The sequence below is a fragment of the Callospermophilus lateralis genome, chromosome 2, assembly GCF_048772815.1.
Source record: "Callospermophilus lateralis isolate mCalLat2 chromosome 2, mCalLat2.hap1, whole genome shotgun sequence".
In the NCBI taxonomy this organism is placed as follows: Eukaryota; Metazoa; Chordata; class Mammalia; order Rodentia; family Sciuridae; genus Callospermophilus; species Callospermophilus lateralis.
In genome coordinates, this window is record NC_135306.1 from 37,566,170 (window position 1) to 37,590,505 (window position 24,336).

At 36.2% G+C, this 24,336-nt stretch overlaps 1 protein-coding gene across 1 annotated transcript in view; it reads left to right on the plus strand.

Annotated features, from left to right (window-relative positions):
• The first annotated feature begins 2,364 nt into the window (after nt 1-2,364).
• Kif24 (kinesin family member 24) overlaps nt 2,365-24,336 on the plus strand; it is a 42,778-nt gene continuing 20,806 nt past the window's right edge. Inside the window, exons 1-5 of the mRNA XM_076843346.2 lie at nt 2,365-2,987; nt 8,323-8,512; nt 13,188-13,285; nt 16,726-16,941; nt 20,483-20,570. Of these exons, the coding sequence (XP_076699461.1) occupies nt 2,365-2,987; nt 8,323-8,512; nt 13,188-13,285; nt 16,726-16,941; nt 20,483-20,570 (1,215 nt within the window). The remainder of the gene's footprint in view (nt 2,988-8,322; nt 8,513-13,187; nt 13,286-16,725; nt 16,942-20,482; nt 20,571-24,336) is intronic.

Sequence of the window (24,336 nt, forward strand, 5' to 3'; positions counted from 1 at the left end):
CAAGTTCAAAACCAGCCTTAGCAACTTATCGAAGTTCTAAGCAACTTAAGTGAGACCCTGCCTTAAAATAAAAAAGTCTGGGGATGTGACTCTGTGATTAAGTGCCCCTGAGTTCAGTCCTTGGTACTCCACCCCACCCACCCCCACCCCCACCCCCACCACCCACGCCCCCACCAAAAAAAAAAAAAAGCTAAGTGGTACTGTTAATTATCTATTGTTAATTATCTACTTTAGGGGCTTAAAACAATTACCATTTTATTTGCTCACAGCTCTTTGAGTCAGATTTTTTGGGCTGGGCTTAGGTAGTTCTTCACCTCATCTCATCTGGGGTCTCTACTGTGACTGTAGTCATCTAGTGGCACCACTGGAACTGGATAATCAAGATGGTTTCTCCTGTATATCTAGCTTTGGTTATGGCTGTTGGCGGGACTTTTTCACGTAGCAGTAGAAAAATTCTAAGAGAGCAGTAAAAACTACAAGGACTCTTGATATGTGGACATGGAAGTCACACAATATTGTTTCCATAATATTCAATTAACAAGTTGGCTAGCCTAGATGCAATGAAAGGACAAATAGTCTCCACCTCTTGGTGGAAGGAATTTTTTTTTTTTCCTAGTCCATTTAGCCTTTTTTTTTTTTTTTTTCAGGGCCCAGGATGGAACTCAGTGCATGTGTTCTGCCACTGAGCTAAATCCCCAATCCTCCATTTAGCCTTTTCTTTAGCTTAAGTAGTACTTCCTCCAGAGTTATTTGAGCTTCTTTGATTATATTTATTACCCTGCCCTCAACTCTGTTTCTCCTAGAGAGGAGACAAAATATAAATTCAAATGAAAACAAAAGTGTTACCAGTTACTTAATGTGTTGAATACCATTTTTTTTTTAAAGAGAGAGTGGGGGGGGGGAGAGAGAGAGAGAGAGAGAGAGAGAATTTTTTAATATTTATTTTTTTTAGTTATCGGCGGACACAACATCTTTGTTTGTACGTGGTGCTGAGAATCGAACCCGGGCCGCACGCATGCCAGGCGAGCGCGCTACCACTTGAGCCACATCCCCAGCCCCGAATACCATTTTTTTAACAAGTGCTTTTAACTTGGGGCTGGGGTTGTGGCTCAGTGGCTGAGCCCTTGCCTAGCATTTGTGAGGTGAAGCACTGGGTTCCATCCTCAGCACCACATATAAATAAATAAAAAATAAAAGTACATCAACAACTAAAAAAATATATATATATGCTTTAAATTTATTTTTTAATATTCTCATGAACTTGAATTTGATTAACAATGCTACAGAAAATTACTCAGATTCTGACTTTAATAATAGACTAGGATTATATTTTACTACCACATTATTTGTATTTAATCAAATATCTGTTGTTAAAGTGTTTAAATATTTTAATGTGTAACCATTTAAAATCTTGACATGTAGTATTAATTTCCTAGGTAATGATTTGATTCATATTTTCTACAGATAGACATTGATGACAACCTTTTAGAATGATTTGAAATACTGAATTAGTTGATTCTGAATCAATGTTGTTTTTATTTCTGAATAACTTTTGCCAGTTCTTAATAGATACAAATGCACTTGCCTCTAAGTTGTATTAATGTAATCCTCCATGGTCTGCTATTTAATTCTTCTTTCTATTCTGAAAGAGTTCTTAGCCTTTGTTCATTAATCATGGGAAACAGTTGTGCGACATGCCTTGACATTAAGTAGAACATCTAAAATTAGTTCTGCTACAATCAGTGGTTGAGAACAAGGTTTCCAGTAGTTTGTGACATGTGTTAAGTAGACATCGCAAGGTTAGAAGGAACTACCAAGAAACAAGTAAGTGACTTGGGTTATGTGTATGGCCATATACTTAAATAAATATATAATTGACGGTCTCTTTTTATTAAGTAGATGGATAAATTACATCTATTGCTACAGAGTCTTCATATGTTATAAAAAACATCTTTACTTCTATACTATGCTGTTTAATCAATTTCAGAAGAAATATATATCTATGAAAAACTTAAGAGCCAGGCATAGTGGTACATGCCTATAATCCCAGTGACTCAGGTGGGTGAGGCAGGAGGATTGCAAATTCAAGGTCAACCTGGGCAATTTAGTGAGAATACTATCTCAAAAAATAGAAAGGGCTGGGATGTAGCTCAGTGGTAGAATGCTTTTGTGTTCAATTCCTAGTACTGCTGAATAAATAAATGAATAAATATGTAGATAAATAAATGAAATTGAGAAAATATGACATTTTTCTTCTTTTTTTCAAGTTCTATTTTTTAAAGGAATAATTGTTCTACATGTATTCTATTTTAAGTGAAAGACTTTTTTTCTTTTTCTCTTTAGAATTTAAAAAACTTCACAAAAATGGCATCCTGGTTATATGAATGTCTTTGTGAAGCTGAACTTGCACAGTATTATCCTCATTTTACTGCCCTTGGCCTTCAGAAAATAGATGAATTAGCCAAGGTCACAATGAAGGACTACTCCAAATTGGGAGTGCATGACATGAATGACCGTAAACGTCTTTTCCAGCTTATCAAAATTATTAAGATTATGCAGGAAGAAGATAAAGCAGTCAGTAGCCCAGAGCATCCTCTTCAGACAAGCAGCCTATACATCAAGCCACAGGAATTCAGATCTGGCCCTCGTAGACAACTACATTTTGATTCTCCTACTGACAACAAAAACAGAACTGCTAGCAACAATGAGTTTGAAATGTGCAATATGTCAGATTCTTCTGGAAATGAACAGAAGTCCACTTACCTAAAAGTGCTAGATCACATGCTATCAGATGATTACCAGTACCACGCAAAAGCAAGAACTCTGAATGCCACAACTGCTGATTCCTATGTGCAAACAGAAACTAACACTTCACTCTTTTCATCAAATTACTTTTCTCCAATACTGGGAAATTGTGATACTCCCATTATTCAAAGAGTCTCTCATGTTTCAGGGTATAACTATGGAATCCCTCGTTCTTGTATCAGGTAATAATTTGCTTTTTCCTTTCTTTTTTTTTTTTAAGGGAAGGTAGCCTCAGGCAAGGGAAGGTCTCTCCTTGGCCAAAGGAAAACAACTACTTTTTATTTACAACAGTTGAATGTCACATAAAAGTGATAAGTGAACAGCTTTTGCATCAATAATAGAAATACCTGGATATGGGGAAATTAATGAGGAATTGGAACTTTCTGGATGGGAGAAAGATATTGTTCATGTGCATCAAAGAGTTACTTCTTGCCAGTATCTGTTGTTATTCTTCTAGCAGTCCTATTTTCATTATTTATTATAACATAACATGATGCGTCTAGTGCATCTATGAAAGTAAAAATAGTTAACTGGCCTTCTTCAATAGGAAAAACATTATACAACTCATACGATTTTTTTAGGGTATCAAATTCACTTAAACCAACCAGGAAACTTATAGTTTAGTTAAAAAATAAAGAACAAATAATTAAGTGGGTCTTTGGAGCAGTTAGTTCATCTGCACACATTGAAATATCCTGATTTTTTTTTTGTGTGTGTGTGTGTGGTGCTGGGTCTTGAGCCCAGGGCCTTGACCATACTAGGAAGCACTTTTATCAATGAACTACATCCTCAGTCTGTGATCCTGATTTTGAGTGCTTTTTATGTGTGTCCATTTCTGAAAATTTTAGTGATTACAAAGAGTAAGACACTTTTGGGGGAGATTAGTTATTAAGTCCAGATAATAATGTTATTTTCACCTAATGTTTCAAGTTAAAATACAGTCCCTAAGAGATGAAATATTGAGAAATCCCTAATATTAAGAATGATATAGGGGCTGGAGTTGTGGCTCAGTTGTAGAGTGCTTGCCTCACATGTGTGAGGCACTGGGTTCAATTCTCAGCACCATATATAAATAAGTGAATAAAATAAACTCTAAAATATATTTTTTAAAAAAGAATGATATAATAGAAAATGTGTTCTTTAGAAAAATTATATTCTTGTTTTGTTTTAAAAATAATATGTGGTGAGGTGGTGCATGCCTATAATCCCAGTGGCTTGGGAGGCTGAGGCAGGAAGATCATGAGTTCAAAGCCATCCCCAGCAAAAGTGAGGTACTAAGTAACTCAGTGAGACCCTCGCTCTAAATAAAAAACAAAATAGGGCTGGGGCTGTGGCTTAGTGGTCAGTTCCCTGAGTTCAATCCCTGGTACCCCTAAAAAATTTTTTTAAAAAAATGATATGTTGAATTATAGAAAAACAAAATTCATTCTTTTTTTTTTTTTTTTTTTTTGTACCAGGGATTGAATGCAGGGACCCTTTAACCACTGAGCCACATCCTCAGCCCTTTTTAAAATAAATTTTTTATTTAGAGACAAGTTTTCGCTAAATTGCTTCAAGTCCTCACTAACTTGGTGGGGCTAACTTTGATCTTGCAATCCCCCTGCCTCAGCCTCCAAAGCTGCTGGGATTACAAGCATGCAGCACCGCACCCAGCACAAAATTCTATCTTTTTTAAAAAAATTTTTTTCTTAGTTGTTGATAGATCTTTATTTTATTTATTTATACATGGTGCTGAGAACCGAACTGAGTGCCTCACACATGCCAGGCAAGTGCGCTACCTCTGAGCCACAGTCCCAGCCCACAAAATTCTTTCTTAAGCCATTTTTCTTTAAAAATAAAAAAAAAAAAATGCTGTATCAGATGTGATGACACATGCCTGTAATCCCACCTACTTGGCAGGCTGAAGTAGGAGGATTGCAAGTTTGAGGCCAGCCTCAGCAACTTGTCTTTTATTGAATAATACATAACAATCTAAATTTAAATTATTTGTTAATAAGAATAATACTTTGCATTAGTTAATACAATCAAAGATAGAATGCATATTTTAGTTTAAATATTGCCATTACATTTATTTGACAAATAATAAGTACTATCTGCTTGGCCTGACTTTAGATATAATTAGGATATCTGGGGGCCTCATAGATTCTCAGTAGACAGGGTGAATGGGAATTATATTAGAAAACTGAAGGTAAGAAAGTATTTCCTCAGTAACCATCAATATTATCTTCTCACCCAGACCCTAGATAGTAATCAGGATTCTAGCACACTGAAAAACCACCTTATTACTAATAAGGGAGTCTTACTAATAGGGAGTCATCCTATCCAAAGCATTCTCTTTTGTTACCTCAAATCAGGTTTTTGGCTGGGTACGGTGTCCCTGTAATCCCAGTGGCTTGGGAGGCTGAGACAGGAGAATCTCGAGTTCAAAGCCAGCCTCAGTAACTGCGAAGCACTAATCAACTCAGTGAAACTCTGTCTCTAAATAAAATACAAAATAGGATTGGGGATGTGGCTCAGTAGTCAAGTATCCCTGAGTTCAAACCCGGTACCCCCCGAAAAAAACCCAAAAAATCAGGTTTTTGCTTTTCAGATATTCCAGAAGTTCAAAATAAATTGCCTGGCTTGGAATTTTAGTGAAAGTCTAACAAAATTTAGGAAACCGATTGCACTGACTTATTTAAGATCTTGAGCTGAGCCTGCTGGTGCATGCCTTTAATTCCAACAGTTTGGGAGGCTGAGACAGGAGGATATAAAGTTCAAAGCCAGCTTTGGCAACTTAGCAAGGTCCTAAGTAACTTACTGGATCCTATCTCAAAATCTTAAGAAAGGGCTGGGAATATGTCTCAGTGTTTAAGTGCCCCTGGGTTCCATCTCTGGTATAAAAACCAAAACAAAATGAAACAAAAAAACAGATCTTGAATATACCTAACTTTAGTTGTCTTAACTCTTAAATATTTTTTTTTTTAGTTGTAGTTGGACACAATACATTTTATTTATTTATTTATTTATACATGATGATGAGTATGGAACCCAGCACCTCACATGTGCTAGGCGAGCGCTCTACTGCTGAGCCATAACCCCAGCCCCTGTCTTAACTCCCTCCATGTCAAATAGATCATTTACTCCCCCTAAGGAAGATCAGAATTTAAAACCAGTGCCTTTTAGGAGAAGAATGTATTCCTTTTTGCCCTTTGAACTTAAAACCATACAACTTTTGTCTGCATGACTTGTCCTAGAGTTCCTGTACAGTTTTAAAAAGGCTAAAAATTTTTAGTCTTTGATTAGCTTCATCTGATTAGGTTATTAATACTCAACAACAGCTAGAGATTTTGACCCCAAAATCTTCAATGATGCTAAAATGATGTTAAAATTTTATTTTTTCGGGGCTGGGGATGTGGCTCAAGTGGTAGCACACTCGCCTGGCATGCGTGCGGCCCGGGTTCGATCCTCAGTACCACATACAAAGAAAGATGTTGTGTCCCCCAATAACTAAAAAATAAATATTTAAAAAAAAATTCTCTCTCTCTCTCTCTCCCTCTCTCACTCCCTCTCTCACTCTCTCTTTAAAAAAAATTATTTTTTCTTGTGAAAAATTAAACATATGCAAAAGAAGAGCGAATAGAACAATGAATCCCCCACATGCCTATTATTATCTGTTTTTAATAATTATCAAGATTTTCCCATACTTGAAGCCAGGCACAGTGGCACATGCCTGCAATCCCAGTGGCTTTGGAGGCTGAGGTAGGAGGATCGAAAGTTCAAAGCCAGCCTTAGCAACTCAGCAAGATCCTGTCTCAAAATAAAAAATTAAAAAAAGGGCTTGGGATGTGGCTCAGTGGTTAAGGGCCCCTGGCTTCAACTCCTGGTACCCAAAATAAATAAATAATTTCCCATACTTATCTCAAAATCATAGTTGCTTCACCTCCTCATCCTACCCCAAAAGTACTGGGGATCGAACCCAGGGCCTTGCAAATGCTAGACAAACCCTCTACCACTGTGCTATGTCCTCAGCACAAATTAATGCTTTTTAAAATTCTCCTATATGTTGTTTGAAAATCAAAGCATTCTTTAAAAGAAGTTTTAAAAGTAATGTCTTATGTATTATGCTAGAATTTTTATTTACAATTTTGTTTCACCAGTTGAGATCCTGGCCAAAAAAAAAAATTCTAACCAGTTGGAGGTTCAGAAAATCAAAATTGATATGAAAAAATTACATAGCATTAGTATCTTGTGTAAAATGTATTATGAAAGGTGTTTTAGGGACTATCAAAAAAATTCTAAAGTGTAAAGGAGCAAATAATTTATCTTGCTAAGGCATTCTTAGTACATGGACCAAAGGGATTGAACCTGGTAAAAACATTTGTTTTCAAAACCCCTGATCACAAGTTGGAAGGCCTCCTGGGCAACTTAGTGAGATCCTGACTCAAAAAAAAAAAAAAAATTCTTTAAAGGGCTTGGATTTAGCTCAGTAGTACAGCACTCACCTAGCATGTTCAAATCCACAGTACCGCCAAACACACCTGCAAACACACATACAATTTTCTTGTTACCTAGTTTTTATACAAGTAAGTGGATAGTCTTAGATAATATGCACCATGATGAGACTCAGCAAGTGAACCTGATAAATTTGGTATTCCTAACTCATGGAATATTGCTTCAGATATTGAGTGTTGAGTATGAAGCTAGTGAAGGAATGCATTTGAATTAAAGTTTGAATTAGTGGTAGACAGGACCAGTCATAAAATTGTATTGGGAAGAAGAAATATATAATTCTAACAAACGAATAAATCCATATCAGGATGGAACAAAGTTAAAAAATGGAACATAGAGCAGGGCAGAATATATATACAAGGAACCAGAGAAGGAGTACATTGAAATCGACCACCTACTTCAAGGAATTTAGTAAACCCTTGTAAGGTTAAAAAATAATTTAGATTAGTGATCGAGAAAATGGTAAACACACAAGAATAATTGGCTTAAAAGGAAGCAAGAAACATAAGTTTGGGTTTTGTAAAAACCTTGGCAGATTGGTGGCAGCATATTGCATTGGATTTTGAGAATTCATCATCCTGAGTTGTGGGGACATAAAGAGAGAGCATAGGTGTACAATGTTGAAAAATTGTGACTTGAAAAATTGTGCTCTATATGTGTAATATAAATGAATTGCCTTCTGTCATCATGTATAACAAATTAGAATAAATAAATAATTTAATTTAAAAAAATAGCATAAACTGTTAGGAGACCACATCTAAAAACCAGCTAAAATAATTTTTAGGGTTTTGGGTTTTTTTGAGGGGTTTTATTTGGTTTGTTTTTGTGGAGCAAGAAGTAGGTGGGATAGGGATAGAGATGAAAATAATGAGGATTGTTAATAAAAGAATTTTGTTATTTTTGACACTTTGTAATTTAAAAAATATATTTTGCCCAGTATACAACAAAATGTACTGATGTTTTTACCTCTTAAGCAGCCTTATCCTATTATTAAAAATTAAAATATATTTATAAACCATGTATCAGACAGAACACCTTAGAGAAAGAGAATCCTTGGACTGAGGTGGAAAAAATCAGAGTCTGTGTTCGAAAACGCCCACTGAGTATAAAAGAGGTACGTCGTGGAGAAATTAATATTATTATTGTAGAAGACAAAGAAACTCTGCTTGTACATGAGAAGAAAGAAGCACTTGACCTCACACAATATATTTTGCAGGTATGATTTTTTTCCTTTTGTGTCTGGAACTTATATTATCTAGTATGTCAATTCTCTGCTTTTTGTTTGAGTGGAATGCATACAAATCGTAAAATCCAGTTCTGTTTCAGTGTTGATATTTGTTCTTGGTGTGATATTTCATTAAATCATTGATACTTTGGACCTTCAATTTTTAAAAATATGGTGTAATAGGGTATACAAAAATGTAATTCTTCTCCTCTTGTGCAATGGAGCTACATCATACATATTTTAACATACTTTACATGCTTTTTATTATGTATTTAGCAAAAAGGGAGATAGGAGAGGGTAAAAAGAATTTAAATGAGTGATTGTGCATAGTACCAGTCACTGAACTTATATAAGCCCCAGGGTGATTATGGGATGGTCACTTAGTTGATCTCTATTCTTGCCTGCATTTTTTTTTTTTTTGTAGTTGTAGATGGACAGCATGCCTTTGTTTGTTTCATTTTTATGTGGTGCTAAGGATCGAACCCAGTGCCTCACACATGATAGACAAGTGCTCCGTCACTGAGCTATAATCCCAGCCCCTCTTGCCTACATCTTGCAGTGTGAATCCACTCTCCTGACTGTGAGTTTAATGATGGGCAGTATCTTTTTTAATTACAAGGCACTAGATTGCCAACCAAATTCTTATTTTGGTTCCCAACTGTCTTGAACTTAGACTTAATTGGTGGAAATTGAACTCTCAGAAGGCTATTGTATGTAGAGTGATTGCAATGAATAAATATAATCTAGGAATATGTTTTCAAATCTAACATAAGGGTTTAAATAAAGCACTATTAGACCAGACACATAAAAAATGTTCCCTGCTAAAATGATTATGAAAAGAGTTTGGTATTGAATGGAACTTATCCAAGCTAATAAGTATCCTTGTAGTAACTCTTCATTCTCATACGGAATCAACCAACTGCACAGATGGAAGAAATCAAACTTTCGGTACTTTTAAATTTGTGAAACAATTGTGAAAAATCTAAAACAGAGAATAGATAATCTGCTAAATGTTAAGATTTTGGAATTCAGAGTTAAGTTCTCCTTAAACATTTGTATTATTTTCATTCTCTCTTCCTTTATCAGTGACTTGGGAGAGGGGAAAAAAAATGGTGAGTAATCTGATGTGCTAGCAGTTCACCTTAGTCAGCTGAGATCCTATTTCTACTGGGAAAAATCTTAACACTGAAGTCAAGTTGTTAAGACTCTCTTCTTCTTTCAAACTTGCTTTGTTCTTCTTTTTCTTTGGTAACCAAGATTAGTATTATAGTGACATTCAGCTTATTCCACCAATTCTTTCTATGGGCAATAAATTACTAGGCCACTGTACAATCAACCCAATCACTTTAACAGCCTTATCGATTGCTGATCAATGCACAGTCTATTAGGTTTCAGTGGGAGGTATTTATTTTGAAGATGGTCTAAATGACCAATTTGTGGTAATGCTATCTAGTTCCGTAGCTACTTATAGCCATAGTAATAACTCTAACCAATCACCATCTACCCAAGATTTCCTTAATGATGCTTCAGTCACAGTAATTCCCTTAAGGGGAGGCATCATCTTATCTTAGTATTTTTCCATTATCCCCAAACACAATAACCTTACTTCTTTGTCATTGCCATTGATCAATATTTATTGAATATCCTTAGTTTCTATGGCATTTTCTCTGCTGTTTGAACTTTGGACCTTTGCTTTCATAGGTCAAAGTTCTTACCTGTCCATGCTGTAATATAAAAAATATTGGAAGGACTTTTTTTTTCTCTTTTCTTTCCTCAAAGAGTGAAGAAAAGGGAGGTTTATAACAAATGTAGTACTAAATAAATATTGATTCTAGATTCTTTGTTTTATTTTTTAACTTATTCAGGGATTAAAGCAAAAGGTTTGTGCATCTAATTAAATATGGTATCTTTTCAAATCTTGTTGCTTAGTAAATATGATCATATACATGTAGTTGTACTGATTTAACGATTACCTTTTATAATATCAACACAAATGTAGACAAGAAAACAATATGAATTGTGTGTGTGTGTGTATATATATATATATATATATATATATATGTTAACTACAGTAGTATCTTTCATATTTACACATCTTTCATGAAGAATGTTTACAAAAGTATTAGAAAAACCAACATTTAAATCCTATTTATACACACATCATACACACACACGTATCTCCTCTTGAAAGCAGGGAGAGGAGGGGAGAAATAAATCCTATGAAAGGCAAGATATTGATTCTGTTAATAAAGACTTTGTTAGGTACTCTATCAAAAGCTAAAGTTATTCATGAGCATTTATTGAGGGAGAGGAAGAATTTCCATATTCTCAGTGAAATAAAAGGAAACAAAAGTATTCCTACATTTGGTTGTGATTTTTATTGAGTCAGGTATAAAGAATGTTCATTAAAGCCAGATTTTACAAATATATTTAAATTTATTATTGATCTTTTAAAGCTTACTCAAAAGTATAATGAACCCTGTGTACCTACCACCCCGCTTTAATAGTTGTTAACAGCTTAGCATTTTAAAAATCTCAAGTTCACAGATCTTTTTATCATTCTTCACAGATTCATTATTCTCTTACCACCTGACTTTTGGAATTATTTTCTAATTGATAAACTTGATTTTGTGGTGCCAGTTTCTTCTTAAATGATCTAACAAGTTTTCTATGTAATATAATGGTACACAAAGCAATTGAATATGGGATAGAGTGACCCACATTAAATAGCCCAAGTTCAGTTTTCTGGATCTGCCCATACAATTTTTTCTTAACTGGATATTTAGAGCTATGTCAAAAGTTAGCAGAAGGTAGGGCCTTATCACTCATTCATTGTGTATGGACTCTCATACTACAGTGAGCCTGGAATTTATTAGCATTTCTAACTCAGATATAGTTGGGTTGCTAATATGGTAAGCTGCTAAATTATGCAAATAATTACAGCTGCTGAATTAATGCTTTCCAGACTCAATGTAACAGGGTTTCCCATCTTTCCTTTTCCAAATTACCATGACTTTTTTACTCAAAAGCCATCTTAGAACCCTTTCTCTCCCCATATCCAGTCAGTTGCCAGGTTTTCATCTCCTTATTTCCATTATCATCATCTAATTTAGATCCTTCCTAACTTACAACTGAATTGTTTTGATTTGTTTTGTTTATGGTCCTGGGAACTGAACTCAGGGTGGTGTGGAAGGCTTTTTCACAGCGCTACATACCCAGCCCTTTTTATTTTTTATTTGAGAAGGGTCTCACTAAGTCGCTTAGGGCCTTGCTAATTGCTGAGGCTGGCCTCAAACTTGCAAACCTCCTGCCTCAGCTTTCTGAAATCACTGGGATTACAGGCATATACCCCCACACCCGGCACCACTGAATTATTACTAGAGTTCCTTTTCCCAGCTCATTCATATTGTAAAGCCAAATTAATATTTCAGTGAAATAACTTTGTTACACTTTTTACTGCTCCCCCATTTACTGAATTGAATATGAGCATTCTGTCAACTCCTTTAAAGCTAGTATTCCAAGACCTCTATGATACAGTCATAACTCTGTTTCCTTGTCTTATTTTCTTCCTTATAAAGGTCCTATTTTTCAGACTCCTTGGATTCTTGCTGTTCTTTAAAAAATTGATTAACAGTTAATTCCTCAACTTTCCTGCTTTGAATCTTTGCTCATACTTCCCCTAATTTTTCTCCATCTCTACCTCTCAAATTCCTCTTCCCCTGAATGGTATAGTCTCAGTACAGTCTTTTTTCATAATATCTTTCCCAGTCAGAGAGACCATGTCTTTTTCCATTGACTTCCACACATACTTTTAAGTTTCTGCTGCCATAATATAGTCATTTGTATGTTTGTGTTAAAGAACATCTGTAGGAGGTGGTCTATATCTTTGGGTTCCTTCATCTGCCTACTGCAGTATGCATTTTACAGTTGAACAATAAATGTTTATGGAACTAAAATTTAAGTTTTATAACCTACAGAATGGAAATCTTCCCTGGAATTTCCCCGAATTTTCAAATATACTGGCCTTAACTGGACTATAAGTATAATCCCCTATAGAATTCAGTTACTCTCCCAGACCTAAAGAGGATTGATTGACTCACTCATTTTCATTCATTGATTTACTTATCTAAGTGATAGCAAAAATTGTATGTCTTAGATTTTACATTGTTAGAACATGGCTACAGAGATCTCAAGTTAAAAAAAAAGCACTGTCATTTAACAGTTATTGTTTATTTACTTGAGTTTGTCAGTTACTATTATTTAAAAACATATTTAGACCTTTATTATGTGTTAACTAGAATAGTAGTTAAGAAATTCCAGGGCTGGGGATGTGGCTCAAGCGGTAGCGCGCTCGCCTGGCATGCGTGCAGCCCGGGTTCCATCCTCAGCACCACATACAAACAAAGATGTTGTGTCTGCCAAAAACTAAAAAATAAATGTTGAAAGTTCTCTCTCTCTCTCTCACTCTCTTAAAAAAAAAAAAAGAAATTCCAGGGGCTGGAGTTGTAGCTCAGTGGTAGAATGCTTGCTTAGCATGTGTGAGGCACTGAGTTTGATTCTCAGCACTGTGTTTAAATAGATAAAATAAAGGTCCATCAAAACTAAAAAATAAATAAGAAATTACAGAAAATGTCTGTTTGTTTAAAAAATCAAATTTATTTTTCAGCATGTGTTTTATTTTGATGAAGTCTTTGATGAGGCATGTACCAATAGAGATGTATACATGAAGACTACTTACCCACTCATTCAGCATATTTTCAATGGGTGAGAAAAATTATTTGCTTCTCTTGCTTTTTGTTTTCTATTTTCCATAAGTCATATTTCTGTACAAATATCATTTATGCTTTTCACTTCTTTTGACTGGAACATAAATTCTGTGTTTTGATCTAATGAGTTCAGATTCTAGAAGAGTACACTGTCTCAATTTATAGGATTTACCACGCATTCAGAAGTTTGCAGCAGAATTTCCTTTTACACCCATGATATTGTCTCTTAACAATCTGTAAACAACTTAATTTTATCAAAGTCTTCATAATTAAAAGGCTTAAGTGTTTTGATAATAGAAACAACTATGTATTCTGGCTACAGTTCAGTTGATTTTTTTCATCAGAGTAGGATAGATAAGTAAATATCGTTTATCAACTTCTCATAGATGTATTTATTTGAAATTGTTATTCACACTTAGTAAACATTAATGAGGGGGAGGAGAACAGACATTAAATGGGACAAAAAAAGTTAGTAGGAGCCTGTTATATATTTAAAATGTAGGTGTGTACTAGAGGAAAATGCCAAATAACCTGATAGAATCACTAATTCTGGATAATTTTTACTTTTAATTTTATAATTTTTATTTATGTATTTATTTTGCAGGACTGGGGGAATCAAACCCAAGTTTTTGCTCATGCCATACAAGCACTCTATCACTGGCCTACATCCACAGCCCTTATTTTAAAAAAAAATAACTTAAAAGTAGAGTTATATGTGAATTGTAAATTACATAGCTATGATTTTTGCTAAAAAATAAATAAAAGTAGAGTTATGATTTGCATACAATAAAAATCACATATAGTATTCAGGTTTGATGGAGTTTGATTGCTGTATATACATAAGTAACTCATACCTGAACAAGACATAGAATATTTCCATCACCCCAGAATGTTCTCTCCAGGTTTTTATGTTATCATCAACCTGCTTTACTATCTTACTCTCAAGATAGCCCACATTCTCCCTTGAATGTTTCTCTACCTCCTAAGAATCCTTTGTCTATGTCTTTGTCTGGCTCTTGCTGAAATTCTTTTCCATCAAGAATGCCAATAACTCCACTGATCCTGAGTTGAATTTCCCCTTTCCTCTAGGAAATCCTGGGACCCTTTCTGGAGATATTTCTTCTGCATGACAGTATTGTCAGTCTTTCTTATTTTAGTCAATCTTATAGGTATGAAATCATATCTTACCAAGGTTCTAATCTGAATTTCTCTAGTGCCTAGCACTACTGACCGTCTTTTCATGTGCATATTGACCATTTGAATATCTTCATTTGCCCATTTTTTGTGTTATCTTTTTATTGTTATTTTGTAGAGTTTTTAATTAAAAAAATTTTTCTAAGCAGGTTAATAAAGCACAAATATCTTTCATGTTCAATTTCTTATGCACTAAAGATAGGGAGTGCTTTTTGAGACAGCACGTTTCTAAAACAAGTTTGAATTTGAACATCAAGACTTTAGTAATAAAAGATATAGTTGCAAATTAAGTGCATCCAATATGTAAAATGTAGTAAGATTTTCTTACCCGTATTTGTTATTTAAAAAAAATCATCCCTAAAATATTTAGAAGATAGATACTATTCTTCACTCTCATTCTGCTGGATCTTCTAGAGTGAGTTCAGATTTTCCTTCTGTATTCCTTTTCCTAACTGTACCTATGTCCCATGCCAGTGTATTTAAACTACCTATGCTGCCAGGCTTGATGGCACATGCCTGTAATCCCAGTGACTCAGGAGGCTGGGGCAGGAGGGTCTTGAGTTCAAAGCCATCCTCAGCAACTTAGCAAGGCCCTAAGCAACTTAGTGAGACCCTGCCTCAAAAAATAAAAAGGACTGGGGATGTGGTTCAGTAGTTAAAATTGGGTTCAATTCCCAGTACCAAAAAAGATAAATAAAAAAATAAACTACCTATGCTTCTGGGAGCCAGGGTTCAAAAGACAAGGAATAACTAGTCTCTGTTTGAAACAGCTTAAATCTGATTAGCTCCCACCTCTTGTTTCTCACCAAGGTTTCCTTGCTCTTCTCGTTTCATTCTTTATTTTCTACCTAACTTCAAGTGCCTTTCTGGAAACTTGTCTCTTTGTCCACCTCTAGCTTCCTCTTATTCTTACCCAATACATGGACTTTATTTCTTTTGCAAGCATCTACTTTTATCAGTGATTTGTGTTCAAGAGTCTGTAATAGCTGTAATAGCTCTTCATACCAATATTATATTAAGTCACTACTTAGCACTGCATAACTGGGTCCCATAATACTCAGATAATCTTGGCCTCCAGCTCCTCCTTTAACATGCTATAATTGGCAATCTGGCCTTCTGAACTTCCTTTTCTACCTCTTATTCTATAGTTATTCACTCTCATATAGGATGTGTGCACACACATGTACCCACATGCAAGAATAGTGATTTTTTTTCCACTTAGTATCATAAGGACATCAGGACTGGAAGGGATTTTTAGAAACCAGGTAACCCATAAATTTACTGGTGAAAGTGAAAATTCACACCCAGAGAGAAGTAAAGTGACTTTCCTAAAGCCTGTAGTTAATTAATGACAGGGCAAAGACCAAAACCCAAGTTTTTTGCTTCAATATTTGACATGTCTGCCACACCAAATCTATGCTACTACTGTGGTCTGCTCATACTATTCCTATTTCACAGTAGTGCCTCTCTGCCTTCTCAGCTTGCTTTCAAGGCCCAATCCAGTTTTCTACTCCTGTGAGTCTTTCCTCAGATGCTTTGCTTACATTGATTTTATCTTTGTCCAAACTTCCTTAATTATCATATGAGTGTAGTCACTACTATCCTATTTATTATATGATTTTATATTACTTATTATGTTTGTTTTAATTCTCTATTACTTCTTTCTCCACATCTTTCTAAATTATAAGGTGAAATCTTCTTTTGATTATCTAAAGCACCTACCATGTGGTAGGAACTGAGTAAATACTTGTTGACTAAGTGATTTTTTTTTTTCCCTATACTGGGGATTGAATTTAGGAGTTCTCTACCACTAAGCTACATCCCCAGCCCATTTTGTGTTTTTATTTTGAGACAGGCCTCACTCAGTTGTTTAGAGCCATGCTAAGTTGCTAAGGTTAGCCTCAAACTTTTATTCCTCCAAACCACTGATTTTTCTTTCTTTCTGGATTATAGGCATGTAACACCATGCCTGACATCATCAAGTGATTTTTTTTAAAGTCTTCATTTCCTTATCTTCCATAGTTGTTTTACATAATTATATCACTTCCACAAAAAATTCCTATAAGAAAACTCAACACATTTGTTTGAGAATTTTTTGCTATGTTTTCATAATATAAAACCTTTCTTTCCTTAAAATTGTATGTTTATAGGATTCTGTTTATACCTGACTTGTCATTAAAAATCTATATGTAAATTAGCACTTCTTTTAATATGAATAAATGATTCAAATTATTCTTCTCCCAGAGGCAATGCTACTTGCTTTGCATATGGACAGACAGGTGCTGGAAAGACCTACACTATGATAGGAACTCATCAGAACCCAGGACTATATGCTCTGGCAGCCAAAGATATCTTCAGGCAACTAGAAATGTCCCAGCCAAGATGGCATTTCTTTGTGTGGATCAGCTTTTATGAAATCTACTGTGGACAGCTTTATGACCTCCTAAATAGAAGAAAAAGGTACTGGATATGAATTGTCATTACAGAATGAACCAGACCTGATGCATGTGGGGAGAAGTGAGTTGAGGCTGAGCATGGTGGAAAACTAGGAAAACTTAATCAGCATCAGACTAGACTCTCAGCAAGGGTATCTGATAGGATATTCAAGTTTCATGTGCTTTAGGCAAGCAGTGGAATGAGGTCTGGAAAAGCAGTTCCTGTTCAAACAGGGAGGCCATGATATGGCAAGCCCTCATCAAAGAGGGCCACTAGGGTACTGAGCAACTGAAGAAGCCAGCAATTAGGCTTAGACTATTGTACTCTGGACTACTCCATCAAAAAAGGGGCCTTTGGGTATGCCACAATTGAGAGAATGTGTAGGTATCTAGAATTCTGTCCAGGCACACAACTGCCAATAAAAAGGTCTTATTCTGGGGATGTGCTGGGCCAGAGTTGCTTTTCTTTTGTACCTGTGTTGGTGTCAAAGCTGTGTATTAGCTCAATCATGGCTTCTCTTCCAAGCCCAATGCCCCTATTAAAAGTCCTTTCCAGTCAGAATGCCCATTTTATTTAAAGAGAGTTGGCATAAGATTAAAAGTCACTATTGTGGTGTGTGTGTGTGTGTGTGTTTATGTATGTGTGTGTTTCTTTGGGCAAAAGGCCAATTAGGATATCTAGCTTTTTCTGAATACAGTTCTTCAATGAATTGCCCAGATTATTTCCCTGTATATTTACATTCTTTAATTGTAGATAGGGGGATGGGACTATAATAACTCCCAAGTTTGAAGCTTCTGTGAAGCTTACTAAGGAAGAATCACACTTATTACTCTGCAGATGTCTTGAGCTATATGTAATTTTGTTTGTTTTAATTTTTTTTCCTTTTTTTTTTGAAATATTTTTTAGTTGTCAATGGACCTTTATTTATTCATATAGGGTGCTGAGAATTGAGCCCAGTGCCTCACACATGCTAGGCAAGTGCTCTACCACTGAACCACAACCCCAGCCCTGTTTGTTTGATTTTATATCTCTATTGATTGGCTAATATAACTTAGTCTGTGGCCAGCGCAGATGGTAAACACAGGGAAATTCTCAGGGAGTTAGAAATAAAACACAGACACACAGTTTTACCTTTAAACCAAGCTCCAGGACAGCTCCTTGTGCTCTCTGCCTCAAGCTCCCTGGGGGGAAGCAAGAGTCTATAGGAGAGGCTAGCGAGAGAGAGCGAGCACGCTTGGGAGTGGGCTTTTATTGAGGAACTCTAAATTCTGGGGAAAATCCCATCCAATGAAGGTCAAGGGGGACAGTGTTGCAAGGTCAGGTGAGGTGACTGGGTCCCTAGGGTAGTGGAGAGACATGCTTCTACAAGGACACTGTTCTTGAACCCAAGAAGGGCAGGGAAGTCCTGCCGCATTTTCTGCTACTGATGCCTTAAAACACTCAGCCGGGGAGTAACTCAGTCACGTGCGAGGTTGGTCTCCCACAATATAATTTTTTTTTTTTCAGTACTGGTGATTAGACCCAGAGGTACTGTATCCCCAGCCCTTTTTGTGAGGCAGTGTCTCCCTACATTGCCAAAGCTGGCCTTAGACTTGTGATCCTCCTGCTTCAGCCTCCCAAGTAGCTGGATTACCAGTGTGCCCCACTGTGTCTGGCTTAATATGATCTTTTTATTTCCTACCTTATGGGACTTTTGAAATGTTCTGGTCTACTGATGTCTTGTTTCCTGGCTTCATAGTTATGTTTTATCTTGTTTTTAATATATATATTTTATAATGCAGGGACTTTGACAAGGTTTATATGCTAAGTCTGATTCTTAAACTGGAAAACAAAGATTAAGGATTGTCAAATTTCTAAAAGTAGAGGATGTTGTTTTCAGAGCCTTGCATAAAAGGTGAAGTAATATAACTCTAGCTTATGTGACTTAAAAATTTAGCAGAATATATTTTTAATTATCCACTAAGAACCTCCCTGGGGTTAGCTTAGGACATTGGGTCTAGCATATATGAGGAATCTGAAAACTAGATCCTTCTTTCATTCCAGAAGGCGGACTACTCAGTAGTTTCTTTCCAAGAGATCATGGGCGTTGGCAAGACTGTTTTCGTCCAATTCTTCTGTAAAAGTTTGCAATTTTGGTGATACTAAGGACTGAATTCAGAAGCATTCTACCAACTGAGCTACATTCCCAGACTTTTTATTTTTTAAACAGGATTTTTCTAAATTGCTGAGACTGGCATTGGACTTGTGATCCTCCTACCTCAGCCCCAGAGTAGCTGGAATTATAGGCAATCCACACCCAGCAGGAAAAAAAAATTTTTTTTTTTCTTGGAGATAGTCATTTTCTTTCTTTCTTTGTGTGTATGGGGAACAGGGTTTGCTGTAAAGTGGAATTCCATTATTCACCTTAATCGGTATCTTATTAAGGGGAAAAATATCCTTTGATGAATCTTTGGTGCCCTTGATATATCTGGTTTAATGATAATAGAGTCCATAAGTCCATAACCTTTTGTTACCTTATTCACAGGTCTGAAGCATTCACATTAGCTCTTCCTGTCTACCATGGAAGATGTGTAGACTTCAGGGTTAGTTTACTCCAACAGCCCAGGGATGTTAGAAGGACCAAGTTTGCTTCTCTGCTCTTCTATGGTGTTTGCTTCATCTTAAAACTAGTTCTCTTTATAGAAAAAAAATGTCTGCCACTGCTCCCAAGACTATATGCTTTCACTTTTAGAGAGAGAAGCAGAGTACCTCACCACCAGGCACCTAATAAGAGATCAGGACTCTATCTATCTATCTATCTATCTATCTATCTATCTATCTATCTTATTTAGAGTCAGGGTCTCCATGAGTTGTTTAGCGCTTTGCTTTTTGCTGAGGCTGGCTTTGAACTCATGATCCTCCTGTCTCAGCCTCCCAAACCTCTGGGATTACAGGCTTGCACCATCACGCCCGACCAGGACTTCATTTTCATTCGACAATCATTATAGCTGGGAATTTACCATACCATCCACTGATTGGCATAGGTCTGGATTATATGCTTATTCTTTCTTTCTTTCTTTTTTTTTTTTTTTAACTAGGGATTTGAACCTAAGGGTGCTCTACCACTGAGCTGCATTCCCAGTCCCTTTTTTTAAAAAAAATATTTATTTTTTAGTTTTAGGTGGACACAATATCTTTATTTTACATTATGTGGTGCTGAGAATCAAACCCAGTGCCTCATGCATTCTAGGTGAGCACGCTACCACTTGAGCCACATCCCCAGTCCTCCCAGTCCCTTTTAATTTTTTATTTTGAGACAGGGTCTTGCTCAGTTGCCTAGTCTGGTCACAAATTTGCAGTCCTCTTGCCTCAGCCTCTGGAGTAGCTGGAATTATAGGGTGAGATTACTGATTATGGAAGTCTGAGGCTGAGGTCAGGAGGGTAGGACTGGGGAGAGGAAGTTTTCTATTCCACCCAAGTGGCAAAACTGCTACTTAATGGGGAGTGGGAGAATTGTTTCTGGGGAGACAAGAACAAAATCTGTTAAAGCAACGCCAACATACCAACCATATTTTTGCATCTGCAGGCTCTTCGCAAGAGAAGATAGCAAGCATGTGGTACAGATAGTGGGACTGCAGGAGCTCCAGGTGGATAGTGTGGAGGTCCTCTTAGAGGTAATTAATTCTTCCTTATTACTCCCCTATAGCAGCCTAAGTCCAGGAAAGAATTTATTCTGCTACCTAGTAGGTAGATGCTCTCAGATCTAGGCAAAAGACAATGATAAGCACACCACTTCAAAATTGTAAAATGTGAGTCATCTTCTCAGAGGATGGCTTGTTTCTTCACAGAGTTGATGTTCCAATGCTATGGAGTGGGAGGTAGGACGTGTGGGAAAAGCTAATTCATGGCAAAGTTGCTCCTGCACCAGTTTCAAAGACTGCTTTTGTGTTTTTCTGTGACAGTGAACTCTGGGGAATGCTGCTGGAGACAAACATTTTTATTAAAAAAAAAAAAAATTGGGGGTGAGACATCCTGGAAATTGAACCCAAAGGGCACTCTGCCACTGAGCTACATCCCCAGACTTTCTTCTTCTTCTTCTTCTTCTTCTTCTTCTTCTTTTTTTTTTTTTTTTTTAAATACAGGGCCTCTCTTAAATTGCTGAAGCTAGCCTCAAACTTGGATGGATTCTTCTGCCTTATCCTTTCAATTCCCTTTTCCTGAGACTAATTAATTAGGTTTTAACTAATTTTATTAGGTTTTTAAATAGCCTTCCACAGATTTTTTTTTTCTTTCAGGGTCTTTCACATACTGAGAAAGAACTCTACTCCACTAAGCTACAACCCCAGCCCTTTTTGTTTTCATTGTGAGATAGGGTCTCACAAAGTTGCCTAAGCTGGCCTTGAATTTGCAATCCTTTGGCCTCAATCTTCCAAGTAGCTGGGATTGCATGCCACCATGCCTAGCTAAGAATTTAAAAATCTGCTCCTTTTATTAAAAAATTATCCTTTTATTATAACAAAAGTAATACTTGCTTATTATTAAATCTGAACATTATAGGAACACATAAGAAAATAGAAAATAAAGATCCTTTTAACTTACTCTATACAACTAGACCCCATCCCACCACTAACTTGCAATCCCCCTGAGATATCCACTGTTCTAGGTTGTTATTAACTTATGTATAAATACATTTCTGGTGAACTTTCCTTTATGCAGTGGTCCTCTGGCTTTACATTAGATCACTTATATACTGTTATTTCCTTACTTTAAAAATGATTTAACCTTTTTTATTGTGGAAAAAAAATAGCACTACTCAGAAAAATGCATGAAACCTAAGTGTGTACAGTGTAAAGAAGCAAGCACCCTAGCAATCAGCTATGGAGATCAAGAAATAGAACATTTTAGTACCTCAAAAGTCTTCTGTGAGGGCTTGGATGTAGCTCAGCAGTGGAGCACTTGCCTAGCATGGGCAAGGACCTGGGTTTGATCCTTAGCACAACATAAAAATAAATAAGTAAAATAAAGGTATTGTGTTCAACTACAACTAAAAAATTAAAAAAAAAATCTCCTAGTCACACATCTCAATTGTCCTGACTTTTACACTAATTGCTTTCTTGTTCTGTTATAGTTTTACCACCTTTTTATTCTTTCCTAAAACTATATAACTGGGCTGGGGATTTGGCTCAAGTGGTAGCGTGCTCGCCTGGCATGTGTGCGGCCCGGGTTCGATCCTCAGCACCACATACAAACAAAGATGTTGTGTCCGCCGAAAACTAAAATATAAATATTAAAATTCTCTCTCTTTCTCTCTCTCTCTCTCTCTCTCTCTCTCTCTCTTTAAAAAAAAATAAATAAAACTATATAACTTAGTTTTCACATTTTTTTTGAGTTTTCACCTGTTTTTGAGATTTGTATGAATAGAACCACACTATATATATTCTTTTTTTTTTGTTTTCCTTCTTTTGTTCAAAATTATGCTTTGGAATTCCATTTATGATTTTTACATATAGATGTAGTTCTGTTCTTTCTTATCTGATTTATAGTGTAGTATTCCATAATAGGAAAATACCACAATTTATTCAATTTATTTATCCATTTTCCTGTTAATGGGTAGTGGGGTTGTTTCTGTTTTGGGGTTATTCTGCACAGCACAGCTGGGGATGTCCTTATCTTTAACATTTATTTTGGTTGTCTGATTATAAAATGATTATATCCGAGGACATGCATATCTTCAGCCTCACTAAATGATGACAACTATTTTACTATAAGATGTGCATTCCCACAAGCAGTATGTGAGCAATCCCATTGCTCTTCACCTCACCAACGCTTTCCTCTTTTTTTTTTTTTTTGGTATTGGGAATTGAAGTCAGAGCCTCTTGTATGCTAAGCAAGCACTCTACTTCTGTGCTTATTCCCAGCCTTTTTATCTCAACTCATTAAGTTGCCCAAGCTGGTCTTGAATTTGCCATCTTCTTTCCTCAAACTTCCAAATTACAGGGATTTCAGGTGTATGCCACCTTGCTCAGCTCACCAATACTTTTTTATTTTTGGTTGTAGATGGATATAATACCTTTGTTTAATTTATTTATTTTTATTTCTTTGATCAAGAAGGAAATTGAATATCTTAAGTGCTAAGGATTGAACCCAGGGCCTCACACATGCTAGGCATGTACTCTACCACTGAACCCCTACTCTTTTTTTCTTACTATGCTGGGGATTGAATTCAGCTAGTGCTTGTGCATGCTAGGCAAGTATTCTATTACTGAGCCACATCTCCAGCCCTATCTCGTATATTTTTAATTTATCATTTGAATTTCATCTTTTAAGGATGCCAATTTGGGTCTTGCTCATGTCGAGGTGGTCTTTTCCTTACCTATTTGCCGCAGTCTGGCTGGGCACAAAATCACGAGCCACTCACAGCCTTGTAGATTCAAACAGCAACTCTTTATTCTCAAACTGTCACCAGCACTCTACACGCACGTTCTGGGGAAAATCCACACCTCCACCAGGCTCTGCATCCCAAAATACTCTCTGAATCCGGCAAGAACTCAACGGGAACTCAAGGAGTGGGCGGGGCCTGAGGCAGCAGGATACGCCCTATTCCCAGCAGGAATCACCCTAAACCAGGATCCGCCCTGGTCCTTGAGCAGGGTCACCTTACTCAAACATACATGCAATGTCACTGCAAATGACCTGGGTCCAAGGCAAGCCCATATCCACAATGGAGAGTCCTCCCTCTAAGCAACATGGGGTAGGCTGACAAGGAAATTGCCATGCGTCATTCTTACTTAGCTATGGCTCTCAGCACCTATTATATATTTTGGATTTGAGTCTTTTTTTTTTTCAGTTATTTTATGACATAAGCATGTGGTCTAATTCAGTGGCCTGTCTTCCAGTTTCATTATCATTATTTATTTATTTATTTATTTATTGCCAGGGTGATGTAGTTCTAGTTATTGAACCCAGGACCTTGTGTATACTAGACAAGCACTCTTCCACTAAGCTACATCCCCAGCCTTCATCACAATTTAATGCTTCCCTGAGTCTTCCTTAGGTCAATAAAATTAGAATTTCTCAGTGGTGGGGCTCAGGCACAGGTTTGATAATTATTTAAAACTGAAATATAGTTCATATGCCACAAAATTCACCTAATTGTATAATTTGGTAGGCTTTTAAATATAGTTTTGTTATTGAAATATAATTTAGATCCATAATACCTACCCTTTTAAAGTATGCAATTCAGTAATTTTTTTAGTAGATCCATAAAGGTGTGTGATCATTGCCACTAATTCCAGAAAATTTTTATCACCTCAAAATGAAACCCTGTGTCTGTTAGCAGTAATTCCCTATTTCTCCTACCAAGTGCCTAGCATCCACTAATTTTTATCTATGTGGATTTGCTAATTTGGCTATATCATATAAACAGAATCTCATAACATA